The sequence below is a fragment of the Micropterus salmoides genome, unplaced genomic scaffold, assembly GCF_014851395.1.
Source record: "Micropterus salmoides isolate LMB-PRFRI ecotype aquatic unplaced genomic scaffold, ASM1485139v1 Ms_hic_scaffold_9, whole genome shotgun sequence".
NCBI classification, from domain to species: domain Eukaryota; kingdom Metazoa; phylum Chordata; class Actinopteri; order Centrarchiformes; family Centrarchidae; genus Micropterus; species Micropterus salmoides.
This window is the reverse complement of record NW_024044681.1, coordinates 28,602,972-28,620,090: the sequence shown is the minus strand read 5'-3', so window position 1 is coordinate 28,620,090 and position 17,119 is coordinate 28,602,972. Positions and strand designations below refer to the sequence as shown.

Genomic DNA, 17,119 nt, shown 5'->3' with positions numbered 1-17,119 from the left:
AAAGTGAAAATTTTCTAGTGAAAAAAGTGTTTTAAAATTGTAAAATGTAATGCAAAAATTATAGATATGGAAGCCTACACCTCTGTGATAGCCTAGTTATCTGAGCTGATTATGTTTTCCCCCTATCTCCCAGCACAGAGATTATGGGGGGGTAGTTTAATACCTACACCAAATGGCTGACGAGGTGGATGAGATTCCTCAACCTCTTATGCATGCTCTGAAAGAAGATTTTCACACTTACAGGATAAATCATAGCCTTTTGAAATGTTTGAAGGGAATGTGAAGTCCACTCACCTTTATACTGTAATATTTTTAGCATTTGTTGAGCCAGAAGTGGTGCAGTAGAGTGACACAGGAGTGAAGGCTCCCAAAGGCTTCAGTCCATTAAGCCAATGGGGGCAGAGATGTGATTCCAGATACTGAAGACTTTAAAGCTCCATAGTAATCTATCTGGCTGAACCCCAGCATGTCCATGAATAGTTCTCATCTGACTTTTACTGATAACGTTTCCTCAATTTCCGGATGCCCTGTTCATTTTCAAAGGACATTTCAAACATTGTCACCCTATAAATTAAAGCGTGATGTTTATGTGTCAACAGCCGAAGTTTCATTCCAGTACCAGTCGCATTATGACAAACAGCATAAATACAGCATACATATGTACATACAGTATATATATTAGACACATTATGTATAGTGTGACATTGATTTTCCCACATTCAGACTACCTAACTAAAATGTTTCTGCAGTCAGCTGCAGGTAAAATTGACAACAAGCTTTAAGTAACTGTTGGGACTAGCTACTGTAGGTTACATAAACCTTACCTAATCTTATTAATGATTCTCTGTGGTAACATATTGATGAAGGCTTATGGCAGTTATCTGAATCACCTGAAAACACTTTGAAATCATCTTTAACAAGAAGTATGACAACAGTTTACAGCCATACTAGTAGCTATGTGAAGCTGTATTTGGGCACAGCCTTGTACTAAATGCTTACGTCAACATGTTAACATGCTCACAATGAAAATATAAACATGCTGATGTTTAGTAGGTATGTTCACCATCTTATTTAAGAGTGTTTGCATTTTCTCATTAGCACAAAACACACAACTGAATAGGGGTGTGACGAGATCTCGCGGCGCGACGAGAATTCTCTTTAGCTAAAAAGCTGTTTCGCGAGACTCACACAAATTACATTTTTCACACGCTGTCAAGCCACACATTAATATTCTCACACAGTGAAATACAAATGGATAACTGATAAGATATACTCATGGAGCGAATAAACTCCGCCCAGCTGATTGACACCAGCGTACGCCGTGATAATAATCAACCGCACCGCTCGTGCTGTGAGTATAGACCTTTTTATATACAGTCAGTGGTCCAGGCAGCTATGACGAGTGTTAACGTAGCTGGTAGAGTTTTGCAACAGTAATGTCTAAAAAGTGAAGCGCAACTTTGCTCTGTTTGGAACTGTGAGCAGCACTTTATCAGAGCTGCTGCTGGTGAGATTTCTGCCTGATCAGAGGTTTTTCATTCGTGGGGGGGCATGATAGTCTTTCCAATAGATCCTTGAGATATTTGACCTAAAAACTAAAAAATGTATTGTATAATGTATAATGTAAGTGTCTACCTCATGGTGGCACTAGATAAAAAGTCAAGGGGTCACCATAATTAGTTGGGTTCATCCACTGGAGACCATTAATATTTGTACTATTCACTACACTAGTCAGTATACCCTAACCCTAATCCATCCAGCTAGTTAGAGATATTTCACTCTGGAGCAAAGTGGTGGACCAAAAGAAAGACAGACTGACATTGCTATCCCTAAAAGCCATATGCAGTCCAATAATGTAATAAGTGGTATTAGCAGGACAAACATAATGTGAAAGTGGCCTGCGTAGTTTGGTCTCCTACTATTAAAATTGTTCCTTTGACTGTAACTTACTGTGGTCAGAGTAAGAGGATAGAGTATTTCCCAGCACACATTGGGTGAGAGGCAGAGTTAACTCTGGACAGTTAGTCAGTCTTTCACAGGGCTAACACACATATGGACTGACAAACACATTCACACCTTCTGGCAATTTAGAGTTTACAATTCACCTAACCTGCATGTCTTTGGACCGAAGGAGGACCAGAGCACCCAGAGGAGACCTTCACAGGTACAGAGAGAACACGCAAACTTAATTCTAACCCAGGACATTCTTGCTGTTTGGTGACAATGTTAACACTTGTCTGTGCTGCCACAAAACAAAGTACACTTTCTGTGGATTTCATTCTGACATAAACTTCAATATGCATAGGTAGTTCAATATGAAATTGTTTATCTATATGTAGCCTTGTATTCAGAGAATGTGGGAAAAAAAATCATTAGTGATGCGTGTTGGCTCAAGACTTAGTGTGTCAGTCTAAAGGATGATTCCACTGCTGCAGTGTTGATAAGGTTATCTACTGAACACTTTGAATACAGCTGTGTTTACAAACATTACTGCTGCCAGGAAGAGTGAAACGTTGACATGCACATACATTTACACATGTTAATCTTCACTCCGGAAATGTTAATTATTACTTTGACTGGGAAATGAGGCACAATTTGATGTTTTTATACAAAATGAAAACAAAGGTTTTATTTTTGGCACTGACTGATTGTTCAACATATATGATGCATAGTGTATTATGACAGTATGTTATGTTATAGTGATGCATCAAATAGCATGAAAACAGCATCCAGGTAGACTCCACACATACTGTACGCCAAGTAATAAATTGCAGTGGGACTGGATGCTCCAGTGGGTGTGTTGTTCCACGGTGTCTCATCAATTACATTCCCTGAGAGAAAACACCCGGCTGTTTTCTGTTTTTTCCAATGCTGAGGTTAATGGTGCCTTTCTTCAGTGCCTCTGCCAGCCAGTAATTTGGAGCAACTTAACAATCATAAGTGCAGTCTTTATAGTGCAGGAAGCACATGATGCATACAACTTTATTAAGTATAAAAAGCCAACTTTTATTGATTGACCCCTTCTTCGATCCTCCATTTCTTTCTCGTTTCTGATCTCCTAGCATCTCGATTTTTTTCCTTCAACACCATCAACCATCTTAGTAGTAGAAAATCATCTCACATTCTAGTCCCTTTCAAGATGCCTTTGAACACATTTGGGTGCTTATTTAGACGATTAGAATATTTAACAATCAGCAATGAAAGAAAGAAAAGAATAACAAGTTGTTAATTTGCTTTGGCATTTCTAGAACTTTATGTTTTTTTTGTTGTGGTTTTTTTAAAAGTCAATTAAATAAGTGATCTAGGCCTAACTCATTTAGGCATTTTGCTGCCTGCACATAACAAGTAAGTTTGTCTAAGGCCAGCAGTGGTTTAATTAATGTCATCCCATTTTTATATGTCCATACAATTATCTGCTCATTGGCATGCACCTAACTCATACATACAGGACATACTGTAGTGTGCAGGAATTTCCTTTTTTAAGTTTTGATGCCATAATTAAAAAAAAACAATAGTTTCAATTTAATGAAGGATTTTTGAATTTCAGTGGTGAGTTGAAAGAGGACAAGCTGTGGAAGACAACTGGGTTTGTTTTGTTTGCACTATTTGTTTGTATGCTGTGGTTGATTTTCTTTATCCGGAAGATTAAGACAGGATTGTCAGTTTCCTTACGCCTTGTACCTAGAGAATATGTGTTGGCAGCCATGTCTGTGCTTGCATCTGTCTTACACTTCTGACCTTTCTTCTTACTGATACGTGACACAGATGTTGTCTTGTCTCTTTTCCTTTCTTGTTCATCTGACATGGCCATGGTACATGGCATCGTATGCAGATCAGACAGTAAAGTCAATGCAGACTGGCTCCATGTGTGTCAGCAACAGAGAAGTGCGGCACTTCATACTGCAGACTCAGCCTCTCTCAGCAGTCATTTTAGCTTGATTTAAAGGGTTATTCCAATGCATGCAGGAAAAAGAACCATGCATGTGTCGGGCACTGCGTCACTCATCACTCTGTGGTGAGTGATAGCATATCAGGTAGAGCTCTGATTGACAGGTTATGAAAACATCAATAAATATGATTTGATTTTGAGAAAATCTGATAAATCATGGGATTAGAAAATGAAATGGGTCAGATCCTTCTTTATATAGAGAGCATCTGAGCAAACTCTATTGATACATGTAGTGTGTTTGCTTGCAGAGCTGTGTACTCTTTCTGTCCGTCTTAAAACATTTTTTTATGTAATCTCAATATAAAGAGGCAAAGAAAGAGACAAAGAAAACCAGCTGAAAAATCATAGCAGTAGTTTACTTATATACTAGCAACTGCTCAGTTCTGTGCTGATGCTATGCACACATTTTAAGGTAATTAAAAATAGGCAAAATATAAACAGTATGTGTTTGCACCAACATTTTGTGCCTCAAAAAAGAAAAATAAAACAATGTACAGTATCTCATCTGTAGTTCTGCTAAATCATTGCCTTTCCTCTCTGGTTCCAACAAAACACTAAATGTGTGTTATTTTAATGAATGAAATTGCCTCCTCTGTGAGTGTGTTGCTTTCATCAGCCAGCCCTATTTTTTTTTACTAGTTTCCTGTCAGGTCAGCTGAATATAACAGATGTGATAAAAGAATTAAGTAAAAAATACATTTCAGAGTTTTGGTGTGAGATTGCAGCAGAATCAGTCGTGTTTTGTCAAAAGGCTGTATGATGTAACACAAAGACAGTGCTGTTTGGAGCTGCCCTCCAGGACCCACAGATTCACAGCTTATCATGTCTAAAAGTAAGCGTCAGGCCAGTCTGCTGCCTTTAGCCCACTTGGCAGCCTGGTGGCTATTGCTCATCTGTCCCCAAGCCAGTGTGAGCACATCACCGATCTGGACCAGGATTAAAGGACCTAATACTAACAGCTGTGCTGAGATTAGCCATGTCAGTATTTACAGTTATTTTGTCAACCGGTGCACCACACACTCTGCTCAAATAGTGAACTGCTATATTTGAATTCTTTGTCTGTTTTGCTTTACTTGGATGTTGGCTTGAAATTCACTCTGAAAAGTATTGCATACATTTTTGTCTTTAAGGAGAGATGCATGGACAGATGCAGGGGACATAGTGTCGTGGACATAGATAAGGTAGATTGTTATGGAGGAGAAGCATGTTTGGGACTTAGGTGTGTGGATAAACAGAACTCTGCAGAGTAGAAGGAAGCCACTTTCTTTGTTTCACAAAAGGTACTATAAAGGGGAGATGTTGGTTATATAATAAAATAGAGAGTATACTGACAGAGGATGAAGAGAGAGATGATTAACTTGAAACGTGAATGTCTGCAGCATAGACATGTTGAGAGATTGATCAGTTTTATCTTCTCTTTGTGTGCGAGAGAGAGAGAGATGTTGTAGGTGATTCTGTTTGCACACGTACTCCCTCTGTGTGTGTCAGTGTGTTCCTTCACCAGCAAGAGCATGAATATGCATGTGTGTGTTCACACAACGAACAACGTGCTGTCTCAGTGGAGAGTGATCACCCCATGATGGGTGATCACTGGAAGATTTTCCATACCTGTCTGGTATGGAAATAGCATATATAAAAGATGGATGCCATTTTCTGAAGTGGCACTGCAGTCTTTCTCCTGATGGATAGTGCATTTTAATCTGCTTAAATGTTCTGTGTGATGGAAGAGGTAGATATAGATCCTGAGAAGGTGTTGGAGAGCAGCAGGTCAGCGGCAGCCACCAACAGCTGCTCGCTGTGTACATACAGAATATGTGTTGGCTGGCCTTGGGTTTACCATGGGGTGTGCATAGATGTGATTAACAGAGATTTGGGGTGAATAATCTTCTAAGCTGCTCAGTGGAGCATTGGCGATGGGGGCTGTGGTGGAAGTGGGAGGAGCTTAGGGTGAGACATATATCTGGAACTCCATCCTTCCCCGCGGAAGGTGACTTATGGCTTTTAAATGCGGACCCCACAGATACATCAGCATCAAGGATAGCTGATCTTTACATATAGTGAGAAATAAATAATTATAATGTAGAAATTTATATTAAGACGTTTGAAACTGTCACTAGAGAACACTGACAATTTTGTTTTTCAACTGTAAAAGCGCGTCAAAACAAAATTTAAGGAATCCCTATAAAAAAATGTTTGTGTTTATCGGCCAATATATGATAATAAGATTTGTTAAACTTGCAAACATCAACATCCTATCTGTATTCTTAAAAGTCCAGTAGTTGTCAGACACCACTTAATTTCAGTCCAGTGTGTAACATGGTGGATAGGTGAGGTTGGTGGGGGATTATGTATGTGCCCATGCATAGCATCACCTCCAGGTTACATGAACTTTGTGTACTACACTCATATTTGATTATTTCAGTTCATTAACTCATTTAGAGAGCAAAGGTCAAATCGGTGCAATCAAAACTAGAAAGCGCACCATATTTTATCAGTTAATGTGGTAGCATGACATTACCATATTAATTAGTTTTCTTTTGTGACGAATGCCAGTAGTGGGGGTGCAGTGCCCTGCTTCATAGCACCAAGCATTTATTCAAATGCGTACATATCTATATACTATCCAAACATGCACATATTGTGGCCCATCTGTATGTACCCATACAAAGAAAGATATAACCAGGATGCGGTGCCATCTCTGGTGGCCGTCATGAGATGTGTTTGATCATGCTGCATGGTGTAGGCGCACAGATTATAGCTGACAATTTCTGCTCTCTCTAACATAATTTCTTTTCCATTAGATCCCACAAAAGTCAAGGTAATAGGAAAATCTGATATAGCTTACTATAGTGTATGTACAGTGAAAATTTCCCATAGATCATCACCAGAGGAAGAGCAAAAGTGGTTGCTGGCATTATGGGAAAGGTGTAGAAAACAGGTTAAGGTTTTTAAATCTTTAAAGGGCTGTGAGAGAATGCATTTAGCTTTTGTTTATTCATTTCATTCCATTGTGATGAGGACAACAATCATGACTGTGAAACACAGAATATTTTCAGTTGATGGAGACAGTTGCATGTAAGACAGCTCCATCTCCCTGGGTGACCGCTGCTTTAGTGAAGCAAGGCGGATAAAAAGCTATATTCTGATCCCTGACTCATTTTCCTGCTCATGTTGTCCATCTCCACAATATTGCTTTAAGGGTCTATGATACCCATGGTCTTTGAGACAAAAAAAAGTGATCGTATTTTTCAGCATTTTGCTTTCTTTCATGTTTTCTCTCTATATGCTTCACATTTCTCAGAGTTTATGAACACGGGTCATATTGAACCTTCCAGCACCATCCGATTTGGAAACATTATAATTAACAAGGATGAATTAAGCACCCTGAAATGCAAAATCATGTACTCAGTTCATGTGCAAATGTTTGCATAATGCCGTGCACACAAATGTGTGTCCAGATATACAGGTGTAAGTAGATGAGATAGTCTGGGGAGCAGGCAAGAGCAGATTTACGTAGGTTAGACTGGGAGATAGAGGAATGTGTTCTACTGAAGAAATGCTTGGAGACAGGAGTAATTAATTATAGATGTGGAAATGTGGTCTGAGGGAATGCTGTTACTGTAACTAGTGGCATGGCAAGTGAGAGATGAGGGAATAGAGACATGGGGGATGAAAGAACACTCTTTCTATACCATACATTACACAACAAGAGAATAGATGTTAATTAAACATGACAGTGGCTGGGCGTTAATCATTAACCCTTGATGGTGGCTCCTAACTCAAATGCCAGAGAATGCATAACAAATATATTTTAGTATACCCCAAAGTGTAAACTCACATTTAAATATCTCATAGGAGGAGGGGTTTTAATTAAAGTTAAATGGGTAAAATGGACCCTACGGTTGTGCGTAGTACACATTTGGGTGAATGGAAAAAGTTGAATGCCATTTTTATGTTTAACAACACAGCATTCAACATTAAATTCTGCCTCTGTTAGCTTGAATCATCCCCAGTTTATAGAAACTAAATTTCATCTTAACTCTGCTAAATTTTGTGTTGCCACAGGCGTGCTCACTTTTCACCGTGCATCTATTTCTAACCTTCATATTGATGCTAATTGGACTCGACACTAATGAGGCCAAAAAAGCAAAGCAAAGCGGTGCTAGGTTTTCTAGCTGCCTGCTTATAATTTTGGAGACTGCTGACTTCGGGTTACCATGGGCCTCCCTGTCTCACGCTACCTTTGAGATTAGATTTTATGTCGGGTTTCAAAAATGGAAATGAACTGGGGTCATTTGCTCGATATGTTGTACTAATCCCTGGTAAATATGTTTTTTTACACACAGACACACAAACACACACACACACACTCGAGCAGTGGCCAATAATACAAATTAAAGGTGGAAATTATGTCATACAGCCAGTGAGTTATTATAATGAGACTTAAAGTACTGTAATGATTCATTTTACCCAACATGACAAACCAATGCTGACTTGTGCTTTGTGCTCTTATGGTATTCTCTATAAGTACATTGGATATATGGACATCATGTCCTAAATACATGCCTACAATTAAGAAGTTTTCTATATGCGGGGTACTATATTCTAAGTGGGCCCTGATTTACTCATGTTGTGTCATGCTGTTGTGAGGGTAGAATCGTAATAGGTAATGTACGTCTGTGCGAGGCTCATAGCCTTGGGGGACATTGTGTAAACGCTCCTCATGTCCCTGCTGATCGTAGTCCTGACTGATTGCTGATGACTTTTTTAGGGCACAGACATGTTAAGTTGTTTATTTATTCAAACAATCCCCAATGAAAATAGCCCTCTCCACTCTACATCCACCACCCCACCCCCACCCCACCCCAGATTGTGTGTCGGCATATCTGTCTTGGTTTGTGTCTGCCTCTTCAACAGCAATGATATGTCGTGGTCATCAGCAAATGTTGTTATATAGGAACAGGCCAGCTGTTTTGTTTTTTTGTTTATGCGTGTGTGTGCGTGTGTGTGTGTGTGTGTGTGTGTGTGTGTGTGTGTATGCATCAGTGTGCATTTTATGCATGTGACAGATATGGGACATCCTTGACTGCCGTTGAGAAAGTGACACTCCCCTACAGGCTATCGTGTTCAAAAAGAATCTTCAGCAAACTCCAAACCACAGTTTAGCAGACCACTGTCATAAGAAATCACTGCTGTTGTAATACATTTTCTGACACTGCATCACTAACTGTATAGAACTTTACAACAATATTATAGCTACATTGGCAACACAATACCTGACAATAGGCTCAGGCGCATTGTGTATGTAGAAGTACAGTTCCGTATTAACATTTTCTATGAAAGAACACCACCTGACTGTAGTTTAAACCTGCTACGTGGCGAGCTTAGTCCACATGCAGCACATCACTTTCTTAATTGCATCTGCGATTCCCGAATGGAAATACCGCCATCTGTTACACGCAACAACTCGCAAGGTGTTAGTGTGTTTGTCTTTACTCTCTACTCATGTACTATTCTGTTTCTTTTTGCCTCTGCAGTATTGCCATATTACTTCCACGGGGTTGTTGAAAGGTGTGAGGTTATATATTCCCCCGCTAGACCACCAATCTGCTTGCACTGGCACACAAACACACAAAGGAACACACAAGCATGCACAAGCAAACAAGCCCATCACTTCAAAGTGAACAAAATGCTGCACAAGTTAATTGAGTTGTAATTTCGTCACCCATCACCATCTGTCTGTCACACCTTGTTTATTTACCATTTTGTATTATGAAGCGAATGTCTTTTTCAATTAATTAATCATCTGAACTGACTCAATTATTGCTAAATGAATAGGTCAAAAATGATTAAAAATGCAACTCCTCAGCTGCATTAGGGTTTGCATTTCCCTACTTCCCCCGTTTCTTTCATAAATGCATGCACATTAATAAACTGGGAAAAATAACTCATTTCCTATTTGTATTTTGTGTTTTTACTTTACATTTAAAATTTTATTCTAGTGACAGATCTACATGCTATAGGGCAAGCAGGTCGTCCAGGCCTACTTGGCCATATTGTATGGACTATATTGATGCATTTTATTGATTATTTTACATCAATGCACTGATACAATACCAATGCATTCTAATGGCCACTTACATTCCGGTGAGGTATGTGCATTATACACCAGACAACAAACTGTGCAAGGAAATTATAATATGGTGACAATTTCCTATGAATAACATAACCAGAAACCTGGTTGTTGTTGAACTTCAAATTGATGTCAATGAACCCCAAACAGTCACACTTAGCTGCTCACAATAAATCAGACAACGCTTGTCTACAGACCGCTAAATAGCTCTTAAGTAATGTCACTAAAAACAAACAAAAAAAACAAATCAACCTCATGGAAAGAGGAAAAGTTAGGGGATCACCAAGTAGTCAGTAGGATTCCCCCTCTGGGGTCCATGCATGGTTGTAGAGATATTAAGTAAAGTGGAGGACCGACATTGACATGCGAGAGCCATGCCACTAGTGTGGCTTAAAACAAAGATATAGTGGGTGACTGAGTGAGATATAGAGTGCCCATGACGGTCAACCAAATTTCAAATTTGTTGAATCATTTGGGGAGCTTTGCGAGCCGAGCAACATGTACCAAGATCTCAAGTGGGATCTTCATGGATTCGATGTGGTGAAATGGTGAAATGAAATTCAGTTATGGAGTGCTGCTGTAGCTGAAGAAGGTCTCAAGGAATCATGATGCTAAGATGGAATATCTAAAAATTTACAACACCCTCCTGTTAATCATATAATTTGTCTCTGTACAGTTATTTATATTCAGATACTGCCACCTTGTCACATATTTTTACCACCCATTGTGCCACGAAATGAATCCCATTTACAAATCATTCTCCTTCTGATTTGATAAACGAAACTGGTGAATGAGTGAGTACCCTGAATGGCTTTTTTGAATAATTGAGCAGTAATCAATCAGACAACATTAGGCAGTGGTGGCGGCCCCACCATCTCAAATAATTACCACCCAACAACAGACTACACATGGGCACTGCCTCCACAGGGACTCCACATTTGAGACCACTGGGTTAGAACAACGACCAACCCCCAACATATCAAATGCCTTTATGAACACACCTATAGAATCCTGCAGAGGCGAAGACAGGAAAGAAATAAGGGTACCCTCAGCAGTGGGGGGTGAGGGATAGCTGTCATTGCAGTGGGGTAATGCATACTGCCAGGACTGAACAAATTACAACCACAGAACCACCAGTGTTTATGTATTTGAACAAAGACAATATCCCTTTTCAAATCTGATGTGATACAGTGTGTCTCATAATGCAATCAGACCATCCATCAAAACCTTTTCATTTCAAAATCTGAAACATTATTAAATTCCCGTTTATTTAGACATGATTTCTTGTATACATAATCCACCATAAAACGAATGAAAACCTTTTTTTTGTGTAATTTCGCGGTGATATGCAATTCGGAAGTATCTCTGGAATTGAGACAATAAGTAACATGTACAAGAGAAATAAAGAATTTGGGAACTTAAATATAATTGCTAATTAAAATTGAGTTTTGTAAATTAGTCAAATAAATATAATTTTATACTAGTACCTGTAGCAGACAACATATTATTATTTGCCTCTTTTGCTAGTAAAGGGTTTTTAGATTAGTGTCACAGTTACTGTACATAAACTCTGTTGTACAGTTAAACTATCAGCGCCATTTAATATGAAACAACACCCATTATCTGCTTTACTTTCGCGTAATTGGGTTTTCACGTCATGTCTTGAATTATCCAGTTTTCCTGTTCTTCCTGTGTGTGTCTGAGTTTCACAGTGTCCTGAGACAAGCTTTGCTGCATCTTTAATGTGACAGTGCAGGAACAGGAAGGTAGTTGTGTGTCTGGATGAGTGGAGTGTTTTGTCTATAGAGTGCCACTAAGAGTACAGTAGCATGTGACAGCCAGCCAGGCATATGTCTGTGCCAAGGTAATGTCTGCTACTGAGACTCCAGCACAGACTAGATGTGATTGACAGCTGAGCCAAAGGGCCTTTGGCACCTTACAGATTTTCTTTTTCACTAGAGGTGTCCCATGGGACTTGGAATTCATGCAACAGTATATTAGCTTATGGTTGTAATGAGGATGAAAAGCAAACTGAACACCAAGCCAGCTTTTCTTATTTTTTTTTTTTAATTTATTTTACAGTAATAGATTAGATACGATAGTTTTACAAACGATCATTTAGTTTTATCATTTGATATACATTGGACATTTCTTGGAAAACCAGTCACACCACTGACAACATTTTATTAGCTGGTGTATATAAATAGGATAAATGAGAAGGTAAAATTCTATTAATTTAGCTGATGTTATCTACATTCAGGAAATTGTGAATTATAATTAGGTTCACCATTTTCTTTATTAATTAGTCAGTCATTATACCTGAAATCAGAAATGACATTTAGCAGCCAATTTTCAATTTGTATTTCTTTACAACCATTTTCTCTTATTTTCACTCGCTTGATTGTCACACAAGGTGCGTTATTATTTAAAATTGGACTACAGTAAGGCTTTGAACAAAAACAACATGTCATGATGTATTAATACAAAGTTACCGCATCTTATTGCAGGATTCGAATCATGATCTCTATTTTTAACTGTAATTCCAGTAATGGCTTACTGTAAAGTCCTGTAGCTACTTACAGCAGTAGCTTTTGAATTGTTGTGACAGGATTAGGAAGTTTTGAAGCTGTAACCTTTTAACTTAGCAGCAGCTCATACCTCTGTTCAAAATGCACGAGTATAGCTTTTACGGGCATTGCTTGAAAATTCTTGATGTTCTCTCTCCTTTGAACACACAAACTCAAGTACAGACATCCCTGCCGTGGATAAATTAAAATTATTGTCCAACTGTGGAATAATGCAGAGTACACTGCTCATAAATAGAATTCTTCTGAAGTAAAGGTGTGTGCGTTCAAGACAAAAAAATAATTTTAGCATATTTCACTAACCATATTTAAAGGTCCAGTGTGTAATATTTAGGAGGATCTATTGACAGAAATGCAATATAATAATATCCAAGAATATAAATAATAAATCATTTTTATTGTTTTAGAATGAGCCATTTCTATCTACATAACCGCGGGTCCGCTTACATGGAGATAAAGTGTCATACTTCAAGGCACTTTTTTTTATATTTTAGAGTTGTTGCCCCTCTTCTGGCTACAGTATTGATTAGTATCAAATAAAGAATGGCGGGTTTTCAAGATATTTTATAAAGCTAACACTGTAACTCAGGAACTTAGTGACATTTGCTGCTGTTAATGAGATGTTTTGAAACCATTTTACTCCTGGTCTTAAATGAGTTTTCTAGTAATTTCATGAAGCTTATATAAATGAGTGTTTGATTCAGACAATAGCCATGGTCATTGGTGCTTTGTCTACCTAGCTGTACATGTAGCCGTGCAGCCTCTTTTCAAGTAACCAAGGACTGACCCTGTTCAAAATGGAAGCCCATCTTCAAACCAAGGTTTCAGAATAAATCTGTCTCAGCCAAAACGGTACTTTTTATTTGTCATAGCTTTGAAAATTGGAGTCTGCACATTGACCATTATTTGCCTTTTATTTGCAGATGTCCACTAAATGTATGATTTTTTTAGAGGCCACAGTAAAGCCCATACTAATCCGATCTTACCTTTGCAATAAAATGTTTTCAGTTACCATAAGTGACATTTCTTTGTCATTGCAGAGATTACTTGCAGGGTTCTTCACTTTTATGGCTCAAAAGTACATTTAGTATTATTCATAACTGGAAAAAAAAAACATCTTTAGCATTATTAGGCTGATCTCAAACAGTTATACTCCCACCAGAAAACTCAGATACCTATACTGAGTCTAGAGTCGCTATGTTGTATTGCATTTATAGTATCCTGTTCAAAAATTTGCTGGGGCTATTCTGGGACACAGAGGATGAATTTGAATGATGATGTTGATGGACAGTAGGTATTGGCTCTATCCAACACTATTCCATGGGGAACTTTGTGTTAACAAGCCACTATAGGGCTGTAGAAACGTAGTGCTGTTTGAATTTTAATGCACAATATTAGTTCTAGACATCCCTTTTTGTGTTGTTTCTAAAGTTTTACTTAGTGTCGTTCCCATGTATATTGTACTGGTAATCCTACCTGTCTTTACACACTTACATTTAGCTACTGAGATTAAAGAAGAGCCCATAACCCCTCAGGGGGACAGCTGTATTATTAAAGACTGAGAGATTGCTGAGGTTCCTGTGAGTCTGCTTGATAAAATTGTCTTTGGACTTTCACATTAGAAAAAAGTTGAAGAGGTCAGTAAACCCAAGACAGCTCAGTCTCAGAGCAACCTTTTGGTTCACATAATGGAATCTGATGAAACTTAAAACAAATCAACTGAATGAGCAACCGTTGCAAATAAGAGTAACAACCCCTACTCCCTTTACTTTGTCTCACAGTGTTACGCGATGACTTCAGACAGAACCCACAGGATGTGGTGGTAGCAGTTGGGGAGACTGCGAGTCTCGAGTGTCAGCCTCCACGCGGGCATCCTGAACCCACCACCTTCTGGAGGAAAGATAAAGCTCGTCTTGACCTCAAAGATGACAGGATCACGGTGGGTTACTTCTCAGGGAGCACTCTTCTGCCTTTTGCATGACTCTCATACCGTGAATCACATACTCAATGATTCATCATTTACTGGAACTGTTACAATGTAAAGCATTTGAACTGTAATTACATGCATTTTTTGTCAGATTCGTGGAGCAAAGCTGACCATCTCAAATACCAAGAAGAGCGATGCAGGAATATATGTGTGCGTGGCGGCCAACATGGTTGGAGAGAGGGAAAGTGAAAAAGCTCAGCTCTCAGTGTTTGGTAAGAAGTCTGACAGACACTCTTTGCAGGGCTCAAAATGGAATAAAGCATGCCTTTTTACTCAGGTATTTACTGCATGCTAGCACAAACAGTGTTTACCACTCTTTCAAAAGTATATTTAGCAACTATGTTGTTTGTATTGCCCACATCCAGAAAGACCAGTGTTTGTGCAACGGCCTGTGAACCAGGTGGTCTTAGTTGACGAGAGTGTAGAGTTCAGGTGTCAGGTTCATGGTGACCCACCGCCTACACTGCGCTGGAAAAAGGAGGACATGGATATTCCGCGTGGCAGGTGAGGGATGTGTGTGAATGTATGTAGTGCTCATGTCTATGAATCCAAGCCTGTTTGCATGTGTAAATTTATAAAATATAAAGCATCATGGATAAATGTTGAAGCACAGCTATTAAATCCCACTAGGAAAAAGAAAAGATATAACATATTACAGAAGACTTTCATCAATGTGGCAAAGAATATTTATTAGCTGCAGGGAATCTCATTATTCATTGTTTTAAACTACTGTGCTAGCAGGAAATGAAAGTCTCCACAACCGTACGTTATACATGTACTTAAGACACTAAAAGGTCCACAGATCATCATGTATAACATAAAGCAATCCAATACAGTAGCCCTGGAAGGAATAGTACCTATGTGAAGTTTATAATGTTCAGTCAAGCCGAAAGGTGTTGACTGTTGGTTCATTTCGGCGGGCAGTTTAAAAAAATATGTTGTGGTAGTGTGATGCTGTTGCATTGAATTGCATCATATTGTAAGGTGTTCCTATGGTTTGGTTCACCCTTGTGTATCCACGTCATAAGCACATATTAATTGCACTGCAATCCCATTAGAATACCTACTTCTAAAGTCATTATGGGCCTGCCATGTGGGTCTTAATAGTTACTGCTCAGTGCTTTATATGTTTAATTACAGTGTGTCTCATAATGCAATCAGACCATCCATCAAAACCTTTTCATTTCTTTGCTGCTTCTAAGTAGTACTTATATTTGATATTTCAGAAATCTGAAACAGTGCATTTCCATATACGTTTATAATCTGTTTTTTAAAAGTTTTTTTTTCATGACTCTGAACTTTTCTCCTCCTTTGGATTAAGGGACATTTGAAAGGTGAAACTAATTCTAGACTATGTTGTATTTGTGGATATGTATTCAATTACAACTGGAATTGCTGTCAAGTAAATTAAGCATCAGTTAAATCAAATACAGTGTTTAAAACAGATTACATTTATGGAGACAACAATCAACAATCTTAAACTATTTTTATTAAGCTTTGAATAGGACTACTAAAAAATGTCTACCCTAAAGTTTGACTAACACCTGTTACAAACTATTACTGTGATATAAAAACAGAATTTATTGTGAGGAAGACTACAATAACTTCCTGTCTCTGTGTCTGCCAGGCTACCTGCATTTTGCCTTCTACCTCAGTACACCTTGACTCTAGAAACATGTCCTACTTTCAGACTTGCCTCACCTCACTTCCCTCCCTCCACTTCTTTCATTCTTCTCCTAAACCCGTCAGTCTCCTGGGAAGTCTGTATCTGGGTCAGAGATGTGCTGTGAATGGAGTCCTCACCACACTCTGGACAGACCCCACAACCCCCATCGATATTCTGCCCACACCCTTTGGAACATCTATTTCCAATGTGACTTTTTCTCACCCCTTGTGCCATTTCTCTGCCTGACTTGTCGCCCATCTCTGAATCAGTATGGCTGGCTAGACAATTTCACAGGATCTCTCACGCCAAAAGGGACCCCAGAGAGGGAGAGCCCTACTCCTTGCTTCTCTACTCATACTGTCTGTAGCTTCTCTGAGGTGCTTATCTAAACTCTAGTAGATGAGATGTTTCTCTCAGTCTAGCTGCACCACTGCCGCCTTACAGTATGCTGCACTGGTGAATACACACTGATGCATGGAACACATCTATGAATTAGTCATTTCTTACTGCTTGGCTCATTCATCAAATTCAGATTGTCAGACTGAGCCACTCCCTTACTCTCAGACTGTCTATATCTCCCTCTGTCTCTGTCTTCCTCTCTTTTGCTTGCTCTCTCCCAGACAGACACAGACACAGACACACACACACACACACACACACACATATAGCATACTGCACAGCCCACACCACAGTGGGTGGCTCGTCTTTATAAATATTGAAATAGTGGAACAGCTAGGGTTCCAGCTGAAAGCACCTTTCATTTTGCCATGCCTTCATCTCAGCATAATTGCTCCCCTTT

At 38.9% G+C, this 17,119-nt stretch overlaps 1 protein-coding gene across 2 annotated transcripts in view; it reads left to right on the top strand.

The window, feature by feature from the left end:
- LOC119895955 (roundabout homolog 2-like) overlaps nucleotides 1-17,119 on the top strand; it is a 74,605-nt gene that overhangs the window by 27,726 nt on the left and 29,760 nt on the right. For both annotated transcript variants that reach the window (XM_038709389.1, XM_038709388.1), the window contains exons 3-5: nucleotides 14,449-14,606; nucleotides 14,746-14,866; nucleotides 15,020-15,158. In XM_038709389.1, the coding sequence (XP_038565317.1) occupies nucleotides 14,449-14,606; nucleotides 14,746-14,866; nucleotides 15,020-15,158 (418 nt within the window). The remainder of the gene's footprint in view (nucleotides 1-14,448; nucleotides 14,607-14,745; nucleotides 14,867-15,019; nucleotides 15,159-17,119) is intronic.